This window comes from Miscanthus floridulus, chromosome 2 (genome assembly GCF_019320115.1).
Source record: "Miscanthus floridulus cultivar M001 chromosome 2, ASM1932011v1, whole genome shotgun sequence".
NCBI lineage: Eukaryota > Viridiplantae > Streptophyta > Magnoliopsida > Poales > Poaceae > Miscanthus > Miscanthus floridulus.
In genome coordinates this window covers 122,227,166-122,245,128 of record NC_089581.1, presented here as the reverse complement: position 1 = coordinate 122,245,128, position 17,963 = coordinate 122,227,166, and the positions used below count along the sequence as shown (strand labels likewise).

General features: G+C 45.1%; 1 protein-coding gene and 1 pseudogene across 1 annotated transcript; one reads left to right on the top strand and one right to left on the bottom strand.

Moving 5' to 3' along the window:
• Window positions 1-233: 233 nt before the first annotated feature.
• LOC136539534 (protein SRG1-like) lies at window positions 234-1,970 on the bottom strand. Its single transcript, XM_066531498.1, has 4 exons — window positions 1,721-1,970; window positions 1,371-1,630; window positions 877-1,204; window positions 234-727 (listed from the first exon to the last, which is right to left on the bottom strand). The coding sequence occupies exons 1-4, from the start codon at window positions 1,943-1,945 to the stop codon at window positions 485-487; spliced, it is 1,056 nt and encodes a 351-aa protein (XP_066387595.1). The 5' UTR covers window positions 1,946-1,970; the 3' UTR covers window positions 234-484.
• Window positions 1,971-9,763: 7,793 nt separating this feature from the next.
• On the top strand, window positions 9,764-13,816 carry LOC136536975 (uncharacterized; annotated as a pseudogene).
• The last annotated feature ends 4,147 nt before the right edge of the window (window positions 13,817-17,963 follow it).

Below are 17,963 nucleotides of genomic sequence, written 5' to 3'. Positions count from 1 at the left end.
GCATCCTAGTCCGCCCTTCGCTGCACGTGGTACATCGGCACAAACCTTCTCTTGACTTTTTCCCTCGTCATCGACCACCAACACAACCGAGACATATTGCACCACATACACTAACTCGACATGTTGGTTAGTTCAAGTCACGCTAGAACCAACTCAACAAAATCTCAATAATCTCAACTTGACAATCACTCATCATCCACAATGTCAATTGTCAACGGTACATCTCAACCTTGTCAGCTCACCATGCATAGGTATTCATATTATCATTTATTGATGCCCCAAATTTAATAACATGAGCAGGATTACATCTTTTCCACATTCTAGTGAGCATGTATGTATAACAATGTGACAATGCATTACAGCATGGACATTGAACATTGACTGGGACTCCCATCTGACTTCACAATCAGCAAAGCAGCTCTTTATTATCCTTGTGCATTCACCATTCACTGAATCATGTTTAGACAAAGATATTAATAATAACTTAGATCTTCAAAGTATTGATAAATCTCTGTCCTTTCGCAATTCCTTGACGGAGCCCAACAATGTAGTCTGCGGCCTTAATTTTCCTGTATTGTGCTGGTCGCTCCTTGCCCAGCAAACCAGCCGCTGGCTCAAGCACTTTCTGACCTTCCACGCCGTAGAACATGGCCAGTGAGAGTCTCTCCTTGTCTGCATTCGTCACAACCCTGTGCACCGGACTTTTGAAGATCCCATTGTTCATTATCTGTGTCAGAATTTCACAATCGAATTCAGCACTGCATTTAGGAACTCGCATTTGCATAATTATAGACTCTCTCTGTTTCTCTTAACAAAAGAAGAAGTGACTCTATGAAGATTCCAGTGAGGAAGCGACTTGGATTTTCAGATGCCTACCTCCATGGAGTCTCCCAAGTTGATAATCAACGTGTGAGGTTTGGATGGAACAGTGTACCAAATGCCATCCCTTTGAACTTGCAGGCCCCCAACATCGTTGTCAACGAGAAGTATCGTAACAGTGCCACCGTCAGAGTGAGGCTTAATGCCAAAGACGAGCTCGGGCCTTGGACACGGAGGGTAATAGTTGAACCTGGCAATTGCTGGGGCTTTCTCCCCAATCTGGCTGATGAAATAATCTTCGCCAAGCTCCAAAATTTTGCCCATCGCTCGTAGGACATTGTCCCTAACATTCTTGGTTTTTGATGCATACTCGTGCAGAAGATCCCTGCAAGCAAAGGCCGTACAATAGTTCATTCAAGAGAATTATTTGCTAAAATTTTTTTCAGGTTCTTCGCGTTCATTCAACACCCCGCTCCTCTCCCCTGGAGTTTCAGTGTTCCTATCCTTCAATGACATAAGGAGAAGAAATTTCGAGTAAACGAGTAGATAACCTGAAGGAGTCAGGGTGTTTGGGCCAATAAGCAAGGTTCCTCTCATCTTCTGGTTCCACCCTGAGTTGCAGCCGATCTTGCCAGTCGAGTATCTGATCTTGGGATGTCACCATGTCATTGCCATAACCTTCCATCTGGAACCGCTTGCCGCCTATCAAGTTACTGAATTTCTGCTTCTCTTGGAGCGGCTGGTGGAAGAAATCTCGTGATGCGGCCATCACATGGTCCATCAGAGATGCTTCTATCCCATGGTTGGTAACCTGCACAAAGTAGACGATGCTGTTGGTCCGTGGCTTAGCAAGCAAGCACTGCACGATGCAAATGGGAAGATAATGAACTGAACGACTCACCAGGAAGAGTCCCCAGGTCTGCAGTGCTGACCGGAGCTTGGAAGCCTCATCGGCAGCCGGCAGCCTGCTGAGGTCTATGACGGGAATGGGCTCCGGCATGTGAGTGGCCAATAGCAGGCTTTCAGGACGATCCTGCTCCTGCAGCACGAACTGGCTCGGTAGTTCCACCACGCCTGCCGCCAATTCTTGCACTGGGGTTGGCACCCTCCATGACTTGTCAGCCATTAGTGTTCTGGGATGGGGTACTTAAGTGTTTATTGCCTCTTGCTGAATTGAATATAGAGAGCTCGATCTTCCATCATACTTATAGTCTGCCAGCGGCCCTAAAACTTACAGTTGAAGTTATCACCGGTTAGTCAAGCACGGTCATTATCTGATAAAATAGTAGCCATTGCTTTTGAGAAGAAGAAAAATCATCAAGGAACATTAGAATAGTCAGCTAGAAAACTGGATTCGGCATCCGAGTCCGATCCCAGCGTCCGGTCAGTGCAGTGCCACTAACCGAGACCTAGGGTTAGGTACCGGACGCGCAGGCCCACCCCGACAGTAGCGTCTAGTCGTACACCAATGCCTCCTTTTCTTTTTCTAAGTCCACAACCATTTCACCCTTGCTTTCTATATTGCTAACCACAAAGTGTAGAACTTGTATGCACGTGTGTTAGCATTTTTCCAAGCATTTTTTCAAGGGTTAAAAGTTAGCACACTAGGTCCCTAATGCATATGCAAGAATCATGTCACCTAGGGGCACTCGATAAACCGCTTAGCCAAAGAATTCCTCTCTTCATAGTACAACTATCAATCATAAGTGTGATCACACTATCTATAGTGTCTTGATCACCAAAACCAAAACCCTAAGCAATACCTTTGCCTTGATCTCCATAGGGTTTTTGTTTTTCTCTTTCTTCTTTTCCAAGTTGAGCACTTGATTATCTTTTGGTCATCAACGCCCACCATGATCATCCTATAGCTCCACACTTGGCATGGGACCATCCTTACTTGTCTACACACTTAGCATAAGGATTAGTCCCTAGGTTTTATCAATTATCCTAAATCAAACTTGGGCTTTCACGGTGGAACACTTGAGGTGTTAGCACATTTGCGAAGGTGGAGAAAAGAGGTGTTGTTCAGCTCGGGGTGTTGCCCACCGCCCCTAGGAGGGCGGTGCACCGCTAGGGGCCATCCGATGCCACCGCCCCAATAATCCAGAGAAGGGGAAAACCATGGTGGGCATCGCCAGCGGGCACCGCCACCCCTGTCCGGTGCCACCGCTGCTTTTTTCCAAAGAGTTGTGTTTTGGAGTCTGGCTAGGATGGTCACCGCCCCTCCTAGGGCGGTGCCACTGCCACCCTGTCCAGTGCCCCAACGACTAGTCAAATTAGCCATTGGATGAACGTTGGAGGGGCACCGCCACCCCCCTCTCCGGTGGCACACCGCCGTGTCCGGTGCCCCGGCAGAAACCCCCCTAAGGGGTATAACGACTCTATTTGCTTGTGTGGCTATAAATAGAGGTGGTGGCCGGCTTTAGCCACTCCCTTGGCACTTTATACACTTGAGTAAACCCTTTGGGAGCTAAGCAAACACACTCCACTCACATTCACACTTGATTTCATCATTTGAGTGAGATTGGAGAGCCTCTAGTGCATTGCATAGTGATTTTGCATCTTGTGGCACTAGTTGGTTGATTTGAGCTGGTGGAATTCTTGTTACTCTTAGTTTTTGCCGACACCTAGATGGCCCAGTGATTGGAGGATCGTTGGGAGGCTATCGGTGATTGTTGCGGGCTCCAATCGTGGTGATTGTGAGGGATTCTTGTGCTTTCCCCGTGGGAGATCACGAAAGGCAACTCTAGTGGATTGCTCGTAGCTTATGGATCCCCATCTTGTGTTGGTTGTGCGGCACCTGGTTGCGGGTTAGGTATGTGAAGCCTATAAGCGCGTGAACCTCCAAGTGGGTATCGCTATAACAAGGACGTAGTTTGCCGGCAAGCAAGTGAACCTTGGTAAAAATCTTGGTGTCACCTCTTGGTATTCATTGTGATTTATTTCTCGCTTGCTCGTCTCTATATCATTCACCACTTCTTTTGTATTTACATTCCTATAATACTTGTGTAGTGGTAGTTGTACTTTGGCAAGTAGAGCCTAGCTGAGTAGCTAGAAGTAATTAGTTGATCTAATTAGTTAGCTCACTAGCTCTTAGTTGGTAAAGTAGAGACATAGCTCTTGAGTGCCTTAGTGATCATAATTGACTAGAATATTGGGTAGGTGGCTTGCCTTTTTCGTGTAGAGCTAGAGCAAAACACAATTACACCATTTGTCTTACTAATCAAGTTGCTCTAGTTATTTTGAAGAATTTTTATTAGGCTATTCACCCCTCTCTAGCCATTTAGAACCTTTCAACCTCGAGTGCATCAATAGTTCATTCATCACTCTAGTACCTAAAATTGGGAACCGATAGACAGTTAATGATTTTCGGTCTATCTCGCTCTTGAATATCAGTCTAAAGATTCTTACCAAGATACTAGCAGACAGGTTGTAGTCAGTAATTCTCAAGCTCATCCACAAGAACCAATACAGTTTCATTCGTTCCCGTACAATTCAAGATTGCCTCGCCTGGAGCTTTGAATATATACATCAGTGCCACTAGTCACACAGAGAGACCTTCATCCTCAAGCTTGATTTTGAAAAGGCGTTTGACACGGTGGAACACTCGGCCATTTTGCTCATGCCACAACATATGGGTTTTCCCAACATATGGCTATCCTGAATCTGCAGTATCCTATCTTCTAGCTCATCGGCCATTCTCTTAAATGGAATCCCCGGGAAATTTTTCAAATGCAAACGTGGAGTCCATCAAGGGGACCTATTATCCCCCCTGCTGTTTGTTTTAGCGGCAGAGCTTCTACAAGTGCTTATCAACAGAGCATCCAACATCAACTTGTTCAAAGCCCCGATACCCCATGCGGACGGTGAGTTCCCTATAATTCAGTACGCGGACGACACCCTGCTCTTACTCCAAGCAGACGCCAGACAGCTCTTTTTCCTGAAGGCACTGTTGCATAGCTTTGAAACTTCATTAGGGTTAAAAGTCAACTACAGAAAGTCGCAATTGATCCCTATCAATGTAAGCCAAGAAAAAACTCAGCTCCTAGCAAACTCTTGCTTGTCAGATTGGGAGCTTCCCTTTCACGTACTTGGGTTTACTGATGGGTACCACCAAGCCAAGAATAGAGGATTTGAGGCCCATCATGGACCAAGTTGATTGTTCGACATGGCTGTCCTACTCGGGGAGATTACAAATGATCAACTCGGCCATTACTCCTATTATCACCTACACTCTTTGCAACATCAAAGTACCAAAATGTTTCATTGAAAATATAGATCGTGCTAGAAAACAGTGCCCCTGGCGTGGCAGCGATGTGAATGCGAAGGGGGGAAATCTTGTAGCCTGGCCGAATGTCATGAAGCCCAAGGAGAAAGGGGGTTTAGGGGTCATTAACCTGAGGTTACAGAATGATGCGCTCCTGCTTAAGCAACTTCACAAGTTTTATAACAAAGAAGATGTGCCATGGGTCCATCTCGTCTGGGATAAGTACTATGTCGACAAGGTGCCACATACATGCCGAGAGATGGGCTCCTTCTGGTGGCGGGATGTGATGAGGCTCAATACTATCTATAGGGGCATTGCAAGATGCACCCTTGGAGACGGTTCTACGGTAACTTTCTGGGATGTTGTCTGGTTGGACTCGGTTCTTTCTGAAGAATACCCACGGCTGTACTCTTTCGCCAGAAATACCAATATGTCAGTCCGGGAAATGATGAAGGAAGAGGATCTGAGTGCAATCTTTACACTGCTCCTATCAGCACAAGCTCATGATGAGATGATGCAGCTCCAAAGCTATCTGGAGAATCTGGAATATGACGATGCCTCCAATGACTCTTGGAGCTTGATTTGGGGGACCAGTTACTCCAGCCGCAGATTCTACACCTTTGCTTTTAGCGGCATAGAGGCGCATCCCTATTACAAATTCTTTGGAAGTCTCGATGCACTCCGAAATAAAGTTTTTCGCATGGTTGGTTCTGATGGATCGGCTAAATACCAAGTCTATGCTAAGGAGGAATCTTAACATCCAGGATGACACCCTGTGCATCATGTGCAATTCTGGAGCTGAAGAAGAAATTGATCACCTGTTCTTCCAATGTCCTTTTGCGGGGCAGTGCTGGGCCTCCATTGGCTTCACGTGGGACATCAACTTGCCATTGCCAGAACGTCTTGCAAGTGCCTATCAAACTCACGGCCTGGAATTCTTCACAGAAGCTTCCCTGATAGCAGCCTGGGAGCTTTGGAAACTACGAAATGACAAGGTTTTTCAGAGACAGGATCCTATGCATAGCATTTGGTTAGCCAATTTTAAGAATCAATGTCTTTTGCAGTCACTTAGGTTTAGGGATGACTTAAGGTCTTCCTTTTGTTTTTGGCTTGATTGATGCATTCAGTTAATTCAGGTTTGTAAGGCCTGTACTTCCTGTTTTATAATATATTAAAATCAATTGTAGAGATCTCTCCCACAATCCTTTGCGTCAAAAAAAAAACCCGCATTACGAAGAATGGTTTCTATGTGTAATGTCTTGGGCTATAGAAACTACAGATAGTTCTGCGCTGGGACTGCCCTAATAGTACTAATAGTTAGCTTAGCTAGCTAATAGTTTTTTTTTAGAAATGAAAACGACTTCCCGCTTCTGAACATTACTGATGATGAGTTAGCTAGCTAATAGCTAAAAAACTACTAACTATTAACTAATTAATTATTAGTAAGGAATGTTTAAATCCAAATGCTAATAGATATTGGGATAGCTGATTGGACGTGTAGAGAATAAAACTACGAGCACCCCTTCACCAACTAATGAACTAATTGTTAGCATCTCTACTTCCTAGTAGTTATCAGGTCTATTTGGATTTCTACATCGAAATTTTTACTAGCAGTAGTAACTCTATCAGCGCTAATGGATATACTCTCATAATACTATCTAGGTGTGGGTAAGCAGCCTTCTCTTTCTTCTTCATTTCATCGTTTTATTTCTGTCTTGTTAATTTGAAACACAGTAAACAGAGGCACTAGCTCTATCAACATCTTCAAATAGCTAGCCCCGTAAATTTTAAAATTAATAAACACAACATATGCATAAATCTGTCGGTCGAGATATGCTTCACTTACTGCTGAAATAACAATTAGTTGAAAATAGGATCACAAATGAATAGATTATACCGCAAGCTAACCGAATCAGCTAGTTTTATTTCTTCATTTGGGTTGAATGCGTGCATAATGATACTCATATCTAGGGTAAGAGCTTGTTTCGTGCGCCTTTTCTCCGTGCCAGAGCTGACCAAGTCAACTGGCCTTTGAGCACCGCAGCGGCTGGTACGTCAAGTGCATATTATTTTAGATAAAAATTGATAAAATACAGATTACGATACAGAATTGCAGAGTTTTTTTTTTAAGGAACAATACAGAATTGCAGAGTAAGTACGCAACTGACAAGGAACAGGTCAAGTCCATAATAAAAAAGAACAATTTGCAATACAGTGTTGCTTTCTTCCTCGTCAATCGTCATTATCAAAAATAAAAAGAGAGGTACCAGACAGTTGGTGCACAGTTTTACCGGAGAAAGCTAGGGTACGTTTAGTATGGTCCACCACGTGCAGCTCTAGCACCAAAGCGGACGAAACTATACGAAACAATTTTATGAGAAAGAGCGTTCCTAGGTGTTTGTTTATGGAGGTCGGAGCTATTTTCAGGTACCGAACAAAAACGGGCTAGGCGCTGTGATGCTGATGCACAAAGGTACAGTTGGAGGAGACGATGCACAAAGGCCAAATGCGCAAAAAGGTGTTTTGTCTCGTGCTAGGTACGTTTCTTTTTCTTGACAACAAACGTGATTATGTTATATTTCAACAGCACCTAGATGTGAGTAAGGAAAAAAGAGTTGTTCATTACAGACTGCAGACCTTGCCATAGTGGCCTAGTGGGCACTTGTTGTACATGAGCCATGTTGGTACATGGGAATTTAAAAAGTCCTAGGCTGTAGATGTACAGCTGCAAATGCCTGCTTTTGCAAGCAAATGTGCAGTCTGAGATGTGAATCTTGGAATCTTGAAAAGCCTAAAGCTTGTATGCTGATTGCTATGTGTGAAGTGTTTAAGGCCTAGTTTAGATGTCTGTAAAGTTTTGGGGTGTCATATCGGATGTTATATGGGGTGTTCAGATACTAATAAAAAATAAATTAGAGAATCCGTCAGTAAATCACGAGACGAATTTATTAAGCATAATTAATCCGTCATTAGCACATGTGTGTACTGTAGCACTTTGTTGTCAAATTATGGACTAATTAGGCTTAAAAGATTCGTCTCGTAAATTAATTGTAAACTGTGCAATTAGTTATTTTTTAGTCTATATTTAATACTCCATACATGTGCTCAAACATTCGATGTGACAGGATATAAAGCTTTGGTGTGGGAACTAAACAAGGGCTAAATCTCCGGTCAGGAGGTGTGGAGTGGTCATTGCTATTGATGAAATAGACTACCTGCTGGTTATCTGATAGGAAGTTGAGATTAGTCAGGTGTAGCCGAGAGGCTACCACTGCAGCCAGTACCAGTGCTGCTGCTTCAGCCATGATTACTGAAGAAGAGTTTGTAATCGCTGCCTAGTTCATGCTTGAAACATATCTAAAGCACATTTTTCTATTGGAAGTAGAGACCAGACAAATAAATTTTGAATACGTGTCCTTAATCATAGCTACTCTCTTCATTTCAAATTATAAAACAAGATTTAACACGAAGTTTTTAATATGCACCAAGGCCAAACCAGCTACGCAAATTTCACTCAGCCTTTGGAGAGAGAGTTTCTTGTAATGTTTTTGTCTTTTCCTTTGGGCCTAGATGCCTTGTATTTTTCTTTTCAGCCTTTTTAGCTTTGTATTCCTGTACATAATATTCTTTCATTGAATGGAAAGGAAAAAAATAGGTAGGGGAATCCCCTGCTGATCCGCTAAAAAAAACACTATGTCTAGATTACACTATAAAAGAGTGAGTAATTTGTGGGGTTATTCCTCTTTCATAACCGTTTGATCTTGACACCGTTTCATATGAGCCTTCCGTCGTCCGAGGTTTTACTCTCCCTCATTAATAACCGTTCGATCTAGACGCCGTGTCAACCGACCCTCTCGATCACGTACGCCTGCGCAACGGACTTAATCACACCGCTCGACTCTCTCACAGCTAGCCCCTATCCGTGTCCTAACCCGTTATCATGCATGGCCTTTCTATATGAGCACATAAATCTAATCTAATTAGCTGAATCCAACGCGTCTAAGTCTTAAGTCGTTTGGTCTAATAGCCACATGCGACGTAACAGGGCCCAAGTGTGATTTTGCTTTCATGTAGCTGAAGCCAACACCTGGACTTGACATGTCATGCACGACACGTTCATGCACATGCACCACGCCCAAACTTTTGTGTATTGATGATTGTTTACCTCATATTTGAACCTTGTTCTATACGGCCCGATCAAATTGAGTCAGCACTTGCATCTACCTTTATTGTACATCGACAATTTAATTGACATTTTCATTGCATTTCAAATAGTTTTAAGAAACATGTACGTGTTGCACGCGCATATTTGTTAGTATATAATAAAAGTAAGTAATGTATGTAGAAAAGCAATTTGAACGAGGGAAGTACTTAAATAGATCATTATTATGGGTTCAAATTTCTATTTTTACTTTACAAACTAAAAAAGATAAATATAGACATATATAGAACGGGAGAAATAAATAGAAAAAAAAAGGACAGAGAAAAATATTCCTATTGCGCCTTCTCTCTCCCTCCACTAGTTCATTCTGCTAAGCCCGAATGCTTTGGTTGAATTAATTCGGTCAATGCTTCGAAAGACGGGCATCCATGAAGATGGCGAAGAGAAGACTTCATTTGTTTACGCAGGGAGGGTGAACATCCGCGCAACTGCTCTGATATTTGTTTAGGCAGGCGATGTCGTCGGCTAGTGAAAGAAAAAGATTCCTACTCACCCGCCGCGGCATCCGTGCCTCGGCGTTGGATCCGCCGCAACGAGCGGCGGTGCCCAACTGGCAACCCCAGCGTGGGCCTGCTTCGAATTCCCTGGCAGCGGCGGCGGCCATTTGCGGTGCGGCAGTGGTACGCCGTGGCAAGTGGCATACTGCAGGTGGAAGTCGCATACACCTGCGGCGGAAGCTTGTTGGTGAGACAGCTTGATGAAACTGATCGAATCGCCGGAGTTCAGTTTGTGCACAGTGCTATTCCGGTCATCCGGTGATAGCTTAAAATATTACTCATAGCTTATTCGATCGCATGGTTCTGCAAATCGCAAGCGAGCGACCAGCACCAGCAGTGGCGAAGGTGCCCAACTGACGGTGGAGAGCGGCCAACGGAGACGGAGAGATGGGAGTGATGGCTCTGCTCCATCTCGATGGGGGTCAGAAATTCACCTAGACTAGAAACTCCCTTAGGCCTGGCCCAGGATCAGCTAGGAATGAAGCCCGATCCACGGGGTCACTCCGGCCTGGAAGCGATCCCGGCCCATGAACGCTGGTGGGTTGTCCGGTCTACCCACGCTTAACGCCCGTGACTCCCCCCGGCCCCACGCCCTCACGGTTCGAGAGCTTCCTGCGATGCCGGCGACGGCGGAGGATTCCCCGGCGATACGGAAGCTAGGGCCGTTCTTCCGGCTTACCGAAGTACACCTCTGGTAAAGTCTCCTGTCTCCCCTACCCGCTTCTCAGCGTAGGGTTTGCCTTTTTCGAGGAGTGTCCCGTCTCCTCAAACTACTCTCTCCCTGCAGGCTGCAGGGACGATTCGTATGGCGCGGGACCTCACGATGGCCAGAAGAACTGGCGCTCGGCGGAGGCTGCTCTCGTGGTACGGTCTCTGACCCGCTTTGGTGTAGCTCACTCTTTAAGCTTTCTGAGTTGGGGGACGCTTGTGCTTCGACTAGTAGATGGTTAATTTCGTCGGGCTACTGGTAATTTCTTGGTATCTGTATTATTGAGGAAGAAGGCCCGACACATAATTTCAGGCTTTCCCAAGAGTCTAGTTAACACAAAATGTTAATGGTCGGCTGGTCGCATGCACTTTAAGCAGTGTTTTTATATGATATGATAAAATACCCTGGGCACATGTATAACAGAGGACCGATAAGTGCATAACTATTTATCCTAGTTCTACCAGGAAATAATCCTGGACCTCGTAATGATTCAGCCTGGTCAGGTTAGAGAACCTACTAAACATTTCGAGTGACCACTCTTTGAGTATCATTTTCTTGAAAGCACATTGTTGACATGGAAGCTTGCTACATAACACTTCCTTGTACTGCTTTATTTAATTATTTACCGATGATCTCTTTGGAAAGTTAAGTTGTCTTAAACGATTGTGGCTTCAGTGATGATTCTGAACTAAGCATTAATCCGCTGCAGTTCTCTTCTTGATTCTGATATGTCAGTTATTTGTTGATCAAACTGATGATGGTTTGCTTTACACTTCGATCTCCTTTGAGAGGAAAACCTGTGAAGGTGTGGACTAGATCATGTATAGACCAACAGCATTATCTTATTAGAGCACTTTTAAAATAATTTAGTGATTTCAGAATCATTTTTACTCTTCTGAGGAATTCATTTTGTTGTGAAAGAGTCAATAAACTTAGCTGCTTAGCAGACTATGTCAAGTTTGTTCCTTCTATGCTGTGTCCTACAAATTCCTATGAGGTTTATAATGTACATAGCAATTTGACAACCTTCAACTTTTCAGGACTCTCATACAGATAAAACATGCAATGAAGCATCCAATGGCACTGACAAAGGGTAGATGCATTTTCCTTGTATTCTAGTACCTTCTTCGGTCAATTTTCTATAGAGAGGATGTTACACTGTACGTTACATTTTTGTGGAAAAAACCCATTAGAGAAAAAAAATCATTTCATTTGAAAAATCTTAAGAATCTGAATCTTAGCATGCTTCCACACCACCAGTTTTCAGGCCACTGTCTCTTCGTTGGATTAAATGACGCTTCTTTTCGGGGGGGGGGGGGGGGGGGGGGGGGGGGGGTCCCCTGATTTCTGTTGCCTGACGTGGGACCTGGATAGACTTCAGGTCTGCCTTAGTTGATAAGTTCACTGGCACTGGTGAAAGAAAAGTAGATGTACTCTTATGAACAGGCAACCACTCAGCATCTAATAGAGAAGGACCAAATCTTTAACTAAAATCACAGTATACCTTTAGTACTATTACAGGGGCTGACCCCTCCCTGTCTAGTGATTGTGAGATCATAGGAGATTTGGCGTGGTGGCTAAGATTGTGGATCATATTCGCCAAGCTCCCATGGTCAATGTGATCTAGGGACGTGGTATGCTACTTTTGAAAGGGTCTGAAAAGGCCGGGATGACATTGTTCCTGCATTCCTGGAATGGGGATGACACCCCCAGGACAAGGAACGTGGCACAGTTCCACGTTCCTGGTGACATGTTGTGGATCAAATGGGAGGCCAAATCACCACGGGATTACTGTAGGAAGGGAAAGCTGGCGTTGACAATTTAAGTCATTGTTGCAACATCTGTTCATGGCTTCATGTCTCATTTTATAAGTCATATTGCCCACACATAACATTGTAAAAGTAAAATCAGTAGCAGTTATTTTTCCTTTTCCCTTATGTGTCAACCGATTTCTTACTGTGTATATGAACTGTCTATCAATAGGCCATTTGTTTGTTGAAGATTTGGAATTGGCCAACCTCATGGGTTCTTTGGGGCTTCCTTTTTTATTCAGCACAAGTGGTCAGTGCTCACATAATGCGACGCCATGTTGCTGTTCCCCTACTGGTTCCATTGCTTAATTCCTTTATGCATTGCAGAACAAGAACACAGGCAACAAGGGAAAGAAAAAAGGAAGACAAGCACCGCTCAAAGCAGCAAACACTCAAATCAATGATGCTGTGAGGATATGTTCCAATACTGAAGATAGAGAAAGTGCTGTTGAATCATTGGATGTTATGGAGCACATGCACTCATGCAATTTATCTGGGACTCCGCTGGGTTACAATGAACCCTGCCATGATGACACTGACAAGATGCTTAGGGAAGACAGTCCTTGTGTTGAAGAACAAGAAGAGTCTGGCTGTAGCACCATCTACTCTGCTGACAAAGCCCCTGGCTATGATGCTAAAAGTCTGCTCACTGAACTTGGGACTTTTGAGCTTTCTGATAACTTGGGCAACCCAGTAAAAGAAGACTTCAATTCAAGAAGATCAAGCTTCTGACAGTGTGTTGCTAGATTCTGAAGAGATGTCAAGGCATGACTGTGTTGATGGTGAATCTACACATTCCTGTGTCGACATTTATCAGGAAGAAAGAGTGTCAACAAGAGAAGATCAAACATCTGAAGAAACTCTGTCAGTACCCCATGATAATAATGATGTTGGCCAAGAAGCTAGTCTAAGTTTGGCAGAGCCATCTTATATTGATGAGCATGCACAAAGTTCAGCCAACAACTTTTACTATGACTATGGTGAATGGAGGGTTGTCTGGGATCCATTCTATAGTCAGTATTATTTTTACAACATCCAGACACAAGAGTCTACATGGTGCCCTTCTGAAGGATTGGAGGATTTTGCATCATATTGTAGCCCAGATACCACTAAAGAGCTAGATGAACTGGGATCTCAGTGTACAAGCATAGCACCGCGAGAGAACAGTAAGAACCCTAGAATTTTTGGATTATTAACATTACGAATAGTTATATGCACTATGATATAACTTTCTACAATATGTAACACTTGAGCATGTAGCAATGGATTGTAAACATTTAATAATAAGGTAGTGAAATCCATTACACACGGTATTGAGTTTTGCACTACAAATGCTGAAGGAGAAAGACATATCTTATTGCATACCTGCAGTATGGGGCCATTTGGTTGTGCCCCACACAGCTTTGCCTGGCGCCGCCCTCGCTCCCATGCATCCAATTTGGGGTGCCTGGCACCCACGCTGTCTGCAAGGCCATGATCCAAACAGGCCCACATATATTTTGGGAATTTGGTGTCCTCAAAATCACAGTAACCTTAATTGTCAATGCCTGTATTGTGACATTAATTATTGCCATTGATTTCCTGCCCGTAGGTGCAAACAAATATATACCTGAACATGAATGTACTTCTTGGGATCATTTTGTAGGGTTATTGTGTCTCCAATTTACTCATATGCTAGCTTCTTGTTTGGGACTAAAGGCTTTGTTGTTGTTGTTTTAGTATGACACATTTCGTTAATCTCATCATTGTTAGATGTATATGTTGTGTAGCATAATTTTCTCTGTGTGTAAGGGCTTAGATGCATATATGCATAGCTCTGATACCATGTTAGGAGGGAATGAGCTCAATCTATTCCAGGGGGCAACAGGCCAAACATGATTGAGGGGTCAGTTTAGTGCGTTCATGAGGAGCAAGAAGAACATAGCACAAACATCCAAAAAGGCGAAGACTGAAGTAATCAGGTGGATGTCCACAGAGGCACTCATATGGGATGCCACCTTTAAGAGCGGATGAGGGCTGAATGTGTTTTCTTAGGCTATAGTGCTGAGCACAAGGGCTATCGTTGTTGGGATCCGGTTGCCCGTCGTATGAGGATCTCTCGGGACGTTACTTTTGATGAGTCTCGTTCCTTCTATCCTCGGCCCTCCTCTGATGTTTCTCCTCAGGCTGTTGTTGAGCCTTTGTCCTTCTTGACTTTTCCTGACACACCTATCTCTACTGTGCTTCTTCCTCTACCACCATCTCCCACTCCATCTTCACCATCTCCACCTCCTCCACTATCTCCTCCGCTGCCCTCTAAGGCGCCTTCACAGGCTCTTAGGTCCATTTATGATTCCAAACCTCCTGTCATTCACACATATAGTCGTCGCCTCCAGGATCCCTCGCCTCCTGATGAGTCCTCTTTTGATGTTTCATCTCCTGTTAAGACATCTTCGGCTAAGGATACTTTCTCTCGGCCCTCCTCTCGTTATAATCTTCGCGATCGTGGCTCGCTGAAGCCTGCCGACCGGTATGGTTTTGCTGGCACTGTCCTTTCTGAGCCGGCCACATACCATGATGCCCTTTGTCATCCGGAATGGCAACATGCCATGGCTGAGGAGATCGCCGCTCTTGAGCGCAGTGGCACTTGGGACCTTGTTCCTCTTCCTTCTCGTGCTCGTCTCATCATGTGCAAGTGGGTTTATAAGATCAGACTCGCTCTGATGGCTCTCTCGAGTGTTATAAGGCCTGTCTTGTTGCTCGTGGTTTTCAGCATGAGCATGGTCGCGACTGTGATGAGACCTTTGCTCCTATGGCTCACATGACCACTGTTCGCACTCTCCTTGTTGTGGCCTCTGTTCGTGCTTGGTCCATTTCTCAACTTGATGTCAAAAATGCCTTCATTAATGGTGAACTCCGTGAGGAGGTCTACATGACCTCCTGGGTATCTTGTTCCTGATGGCATGATTTGTCGTCTTTGTCACTCTCTTTATGGTCTGAAACAAGCTCCTCGTGCTTGGTTTCAGCGCTTTGCCTCTGTGATCACTGCTGCTGGTTTTCCCCGAGCAATCATGACCCTGCCTTGTTTATTCACACGTCACCTTGTGGTCGCACTCTTCTTCTTCTTTATGTTGATGATATGATTATCACTGGCGACGATTCTGAGTATATTCCCGCGTTCTAGCTCTTTTCAACTCCAAGCCTACTCTGATGCTACTTGGGCTATTGACTCTGACCGTCGCTCTCTTTCTGCCTGTTGTATTTTTCTTGGTGGCTCTCTTATTGCTTGGAAGACAAAGAAGCAGATTGCGGTATCTCGTTCGAGTGCAGAGACCGAGTTGCGATCTATGGCTCTTGCGACAACAGAGGTTACTTGGCTTCGATGGTTACTTCAGGATTTCGGTGTCTCAGTTTATGTGCCCACTCCTCTTCTGTCTGACAGTACCAGTGCCATCAACATAGCTCGTGATCCTGTGAAGCATGAGCTCACGAAGCATATTGGAGTTGATGCATATTACACTCGGTCTTAGGTGTGGGATGATGTCATTGCTCTTCGCTATGTGCCCTCTGAGCTCTAGGTGGCTGACTTCTTCACCAAGGCAGAGACACGAGCTCAGCATCGGTTCTTTCTCTCCAAACTCAGTTTTCGCGATCCACCCAGAGTTTGAGGGGGGGTGTTAGATGTATATGTTGTGTACCATAATTTCCTCTTTGTGTAAGGGCTTAGATGCATATATGCCCAGCTCATGTACATGTTTGGGCTGTTGCCCCCTGGAATAGATTGAGCTCATTCCCTCCTAACAATCATCACAGATCTGGCTAGTGATGACAATCATTTAGAAGCACAGGAACAAGATCACTGCATTCATGATTTATCTGACATTCCTGTTGAAAGGCCAACATATCAAAGGTAGGGAAGATAAAATTATACAATGTTTACCAAGTTATTGTTGTTTTTTCTTTTGTTAATTATGTTCATCTATGCAGTATGATAACTACCTCTGACAAAGCACAGCACACTGAAAATAAGTACAGCGATTCAACAACTATTGTGTTAGAGATGAACCAGGAAGTTGCTAGCACCAAAAAGAAAAAGAGAGTAAGGAGATCTCAATCGTGTAAGGCGATAATATATGGCATCTGCTTTCTAGGAGTTTGTTCCTGTTACAATTTTAGGTTGCACTTTTACATAAGAATTTTTTTACTATGGTTGGAGAAGCGTCAAGAAGCGTTAGATGTGTCTATGATTAGTGGGCCCATATAAGGCAAAAGCGTTGAAAGGCGTCTATGAGGGAGGCGTCGGAAGGCGTTAGATGTGTCTATGATCAGTGGGCCCATATGCATCATAACGCCTCCAAAATTGAGGGGATTAGGACTCCAAATAAAAGAGTGGTAGTTCCTTTTCTGTATTTCTTTTATTTAATCAAGGGTAAAACAGTAAATCCATAATTATAAAAATAATATTTTGAGTAGTATAGTTAGGGTGTATGATTCAAGTACTATAGTTAGATGAATACGTTCTTGTTAATTAAAAAAAAGCTTCTTCTAGGGTTCCACCCCCGCCGTCTCATTCCGTGCTACAGGAGCCGCCGCTGCCGGTGAGAGGGGATCGCGCGGGCCTGGCGCCCTCCTCACCGTCCTCTGTTCGGGCGTCACCCTCGACGTTCCTCCATGGTGGAGCAAGAGGAGGCAGGAGAGGATGTGGGCCATGAAACCTCCAAAATCCAAGCGCCGGCTTTTTTGGGATCCGGGCAGCTGATGGCGAGTGGCTTCCTCGTCCTGCAAAGATGGGTAAGGATTTGCTCGACCCCTTTGGTCCTCACCTCTATTGTCGCCTTTGCGTTGATGACTGCTCTCAGCTCGATGTGACCCCCTTTGGTCCTCGCCTCCACGCCGCCTAGATGGAGGCCGAACGCCGCCCCTGGCTTGTGCCGCCGCTGCTGCAGATGAGGCCACCTCCCTCTGCGCACGCCTCGCCGATGCCGCCGCGCTACGCGCCCGCGTGGAGCGACTCGAGCGTGAGGCCGCCGACCGGGACGAGCTTGTAAAGTAATCTGTTGCTCCCCTCTGTATGCGCGGCAAGGGCAGGCGCCGAAAGGGCTCCCCTGCTGCTGCACTGTAGCCGCGGCAGGGGCAGGCGCTAAAAGGCTTCCCTGCCGCACTGTAGCTACAGCAGGGGCAGGCACCAAAGTCAGCCCTGCTGTCACATCTAGTCACTATGATAATATGGCATGCCTGTGTACTAGGATTAGATGGGTAGAGTTGTATATATAGCTTTCCACTGCAACTCAGTAAAGAGAGAGAGTTCAGATTTGCCATCTCCTCTGCAGAGCTCCGGCCAACGCTGGTGCTTGTGCTGTGTGTGCGCTCTGTTGTCCCTCCCTCTTCTACCTCAAGCCGTAGTGGGTGGTCGGCAACGACGGTGAGCGGTCGGCTCACCCGTGTGGGAGATCTCAGGGCCAACAAGTGGTATTAGAGCCGTACAAGCGCCGTCGTCGGACTAACCGCTGGCGATGTCGGATGGTTTGGAGATGAGCGACAGCAGCGGCGCTGCTGTGGCTGCCCAGCCACGACAGGAGGTCATTGTGCGCACGATGCGGGAGGTCAGCGACACCAGTTGGCTGATGCTGACTCGCACCAACTATGGCGAGTGGGCGGT

What these genes read in the sequence shown, in the direction of transcription:
- LOC136539534 (XM_066531498.1), bottom strand. Translation starts at nt 1,945, where the DNA reads ATGGCTGACAAGTCATGGAGGGTGCCAACCCCAGTGCAAGAATTGGCG. An exon ending in AGACCTGGGGACTCTTCCTG is followed by an intron (nt 1,631 to 1,720) that starts GTGAGTCGTTCA and finishes TACTTTGTGCAG; the next exon opens with GTTACCAACCATGGGATAGA. An exon ending in AAACACCCTGACTCCTTCAG is followed by an intron (nt 1,205 to 1,370) that starts GTTATCTACTCG and finishes CTTTGCTTGCAG; the next exon opens with GGATCTTCTGCACGAGTATG.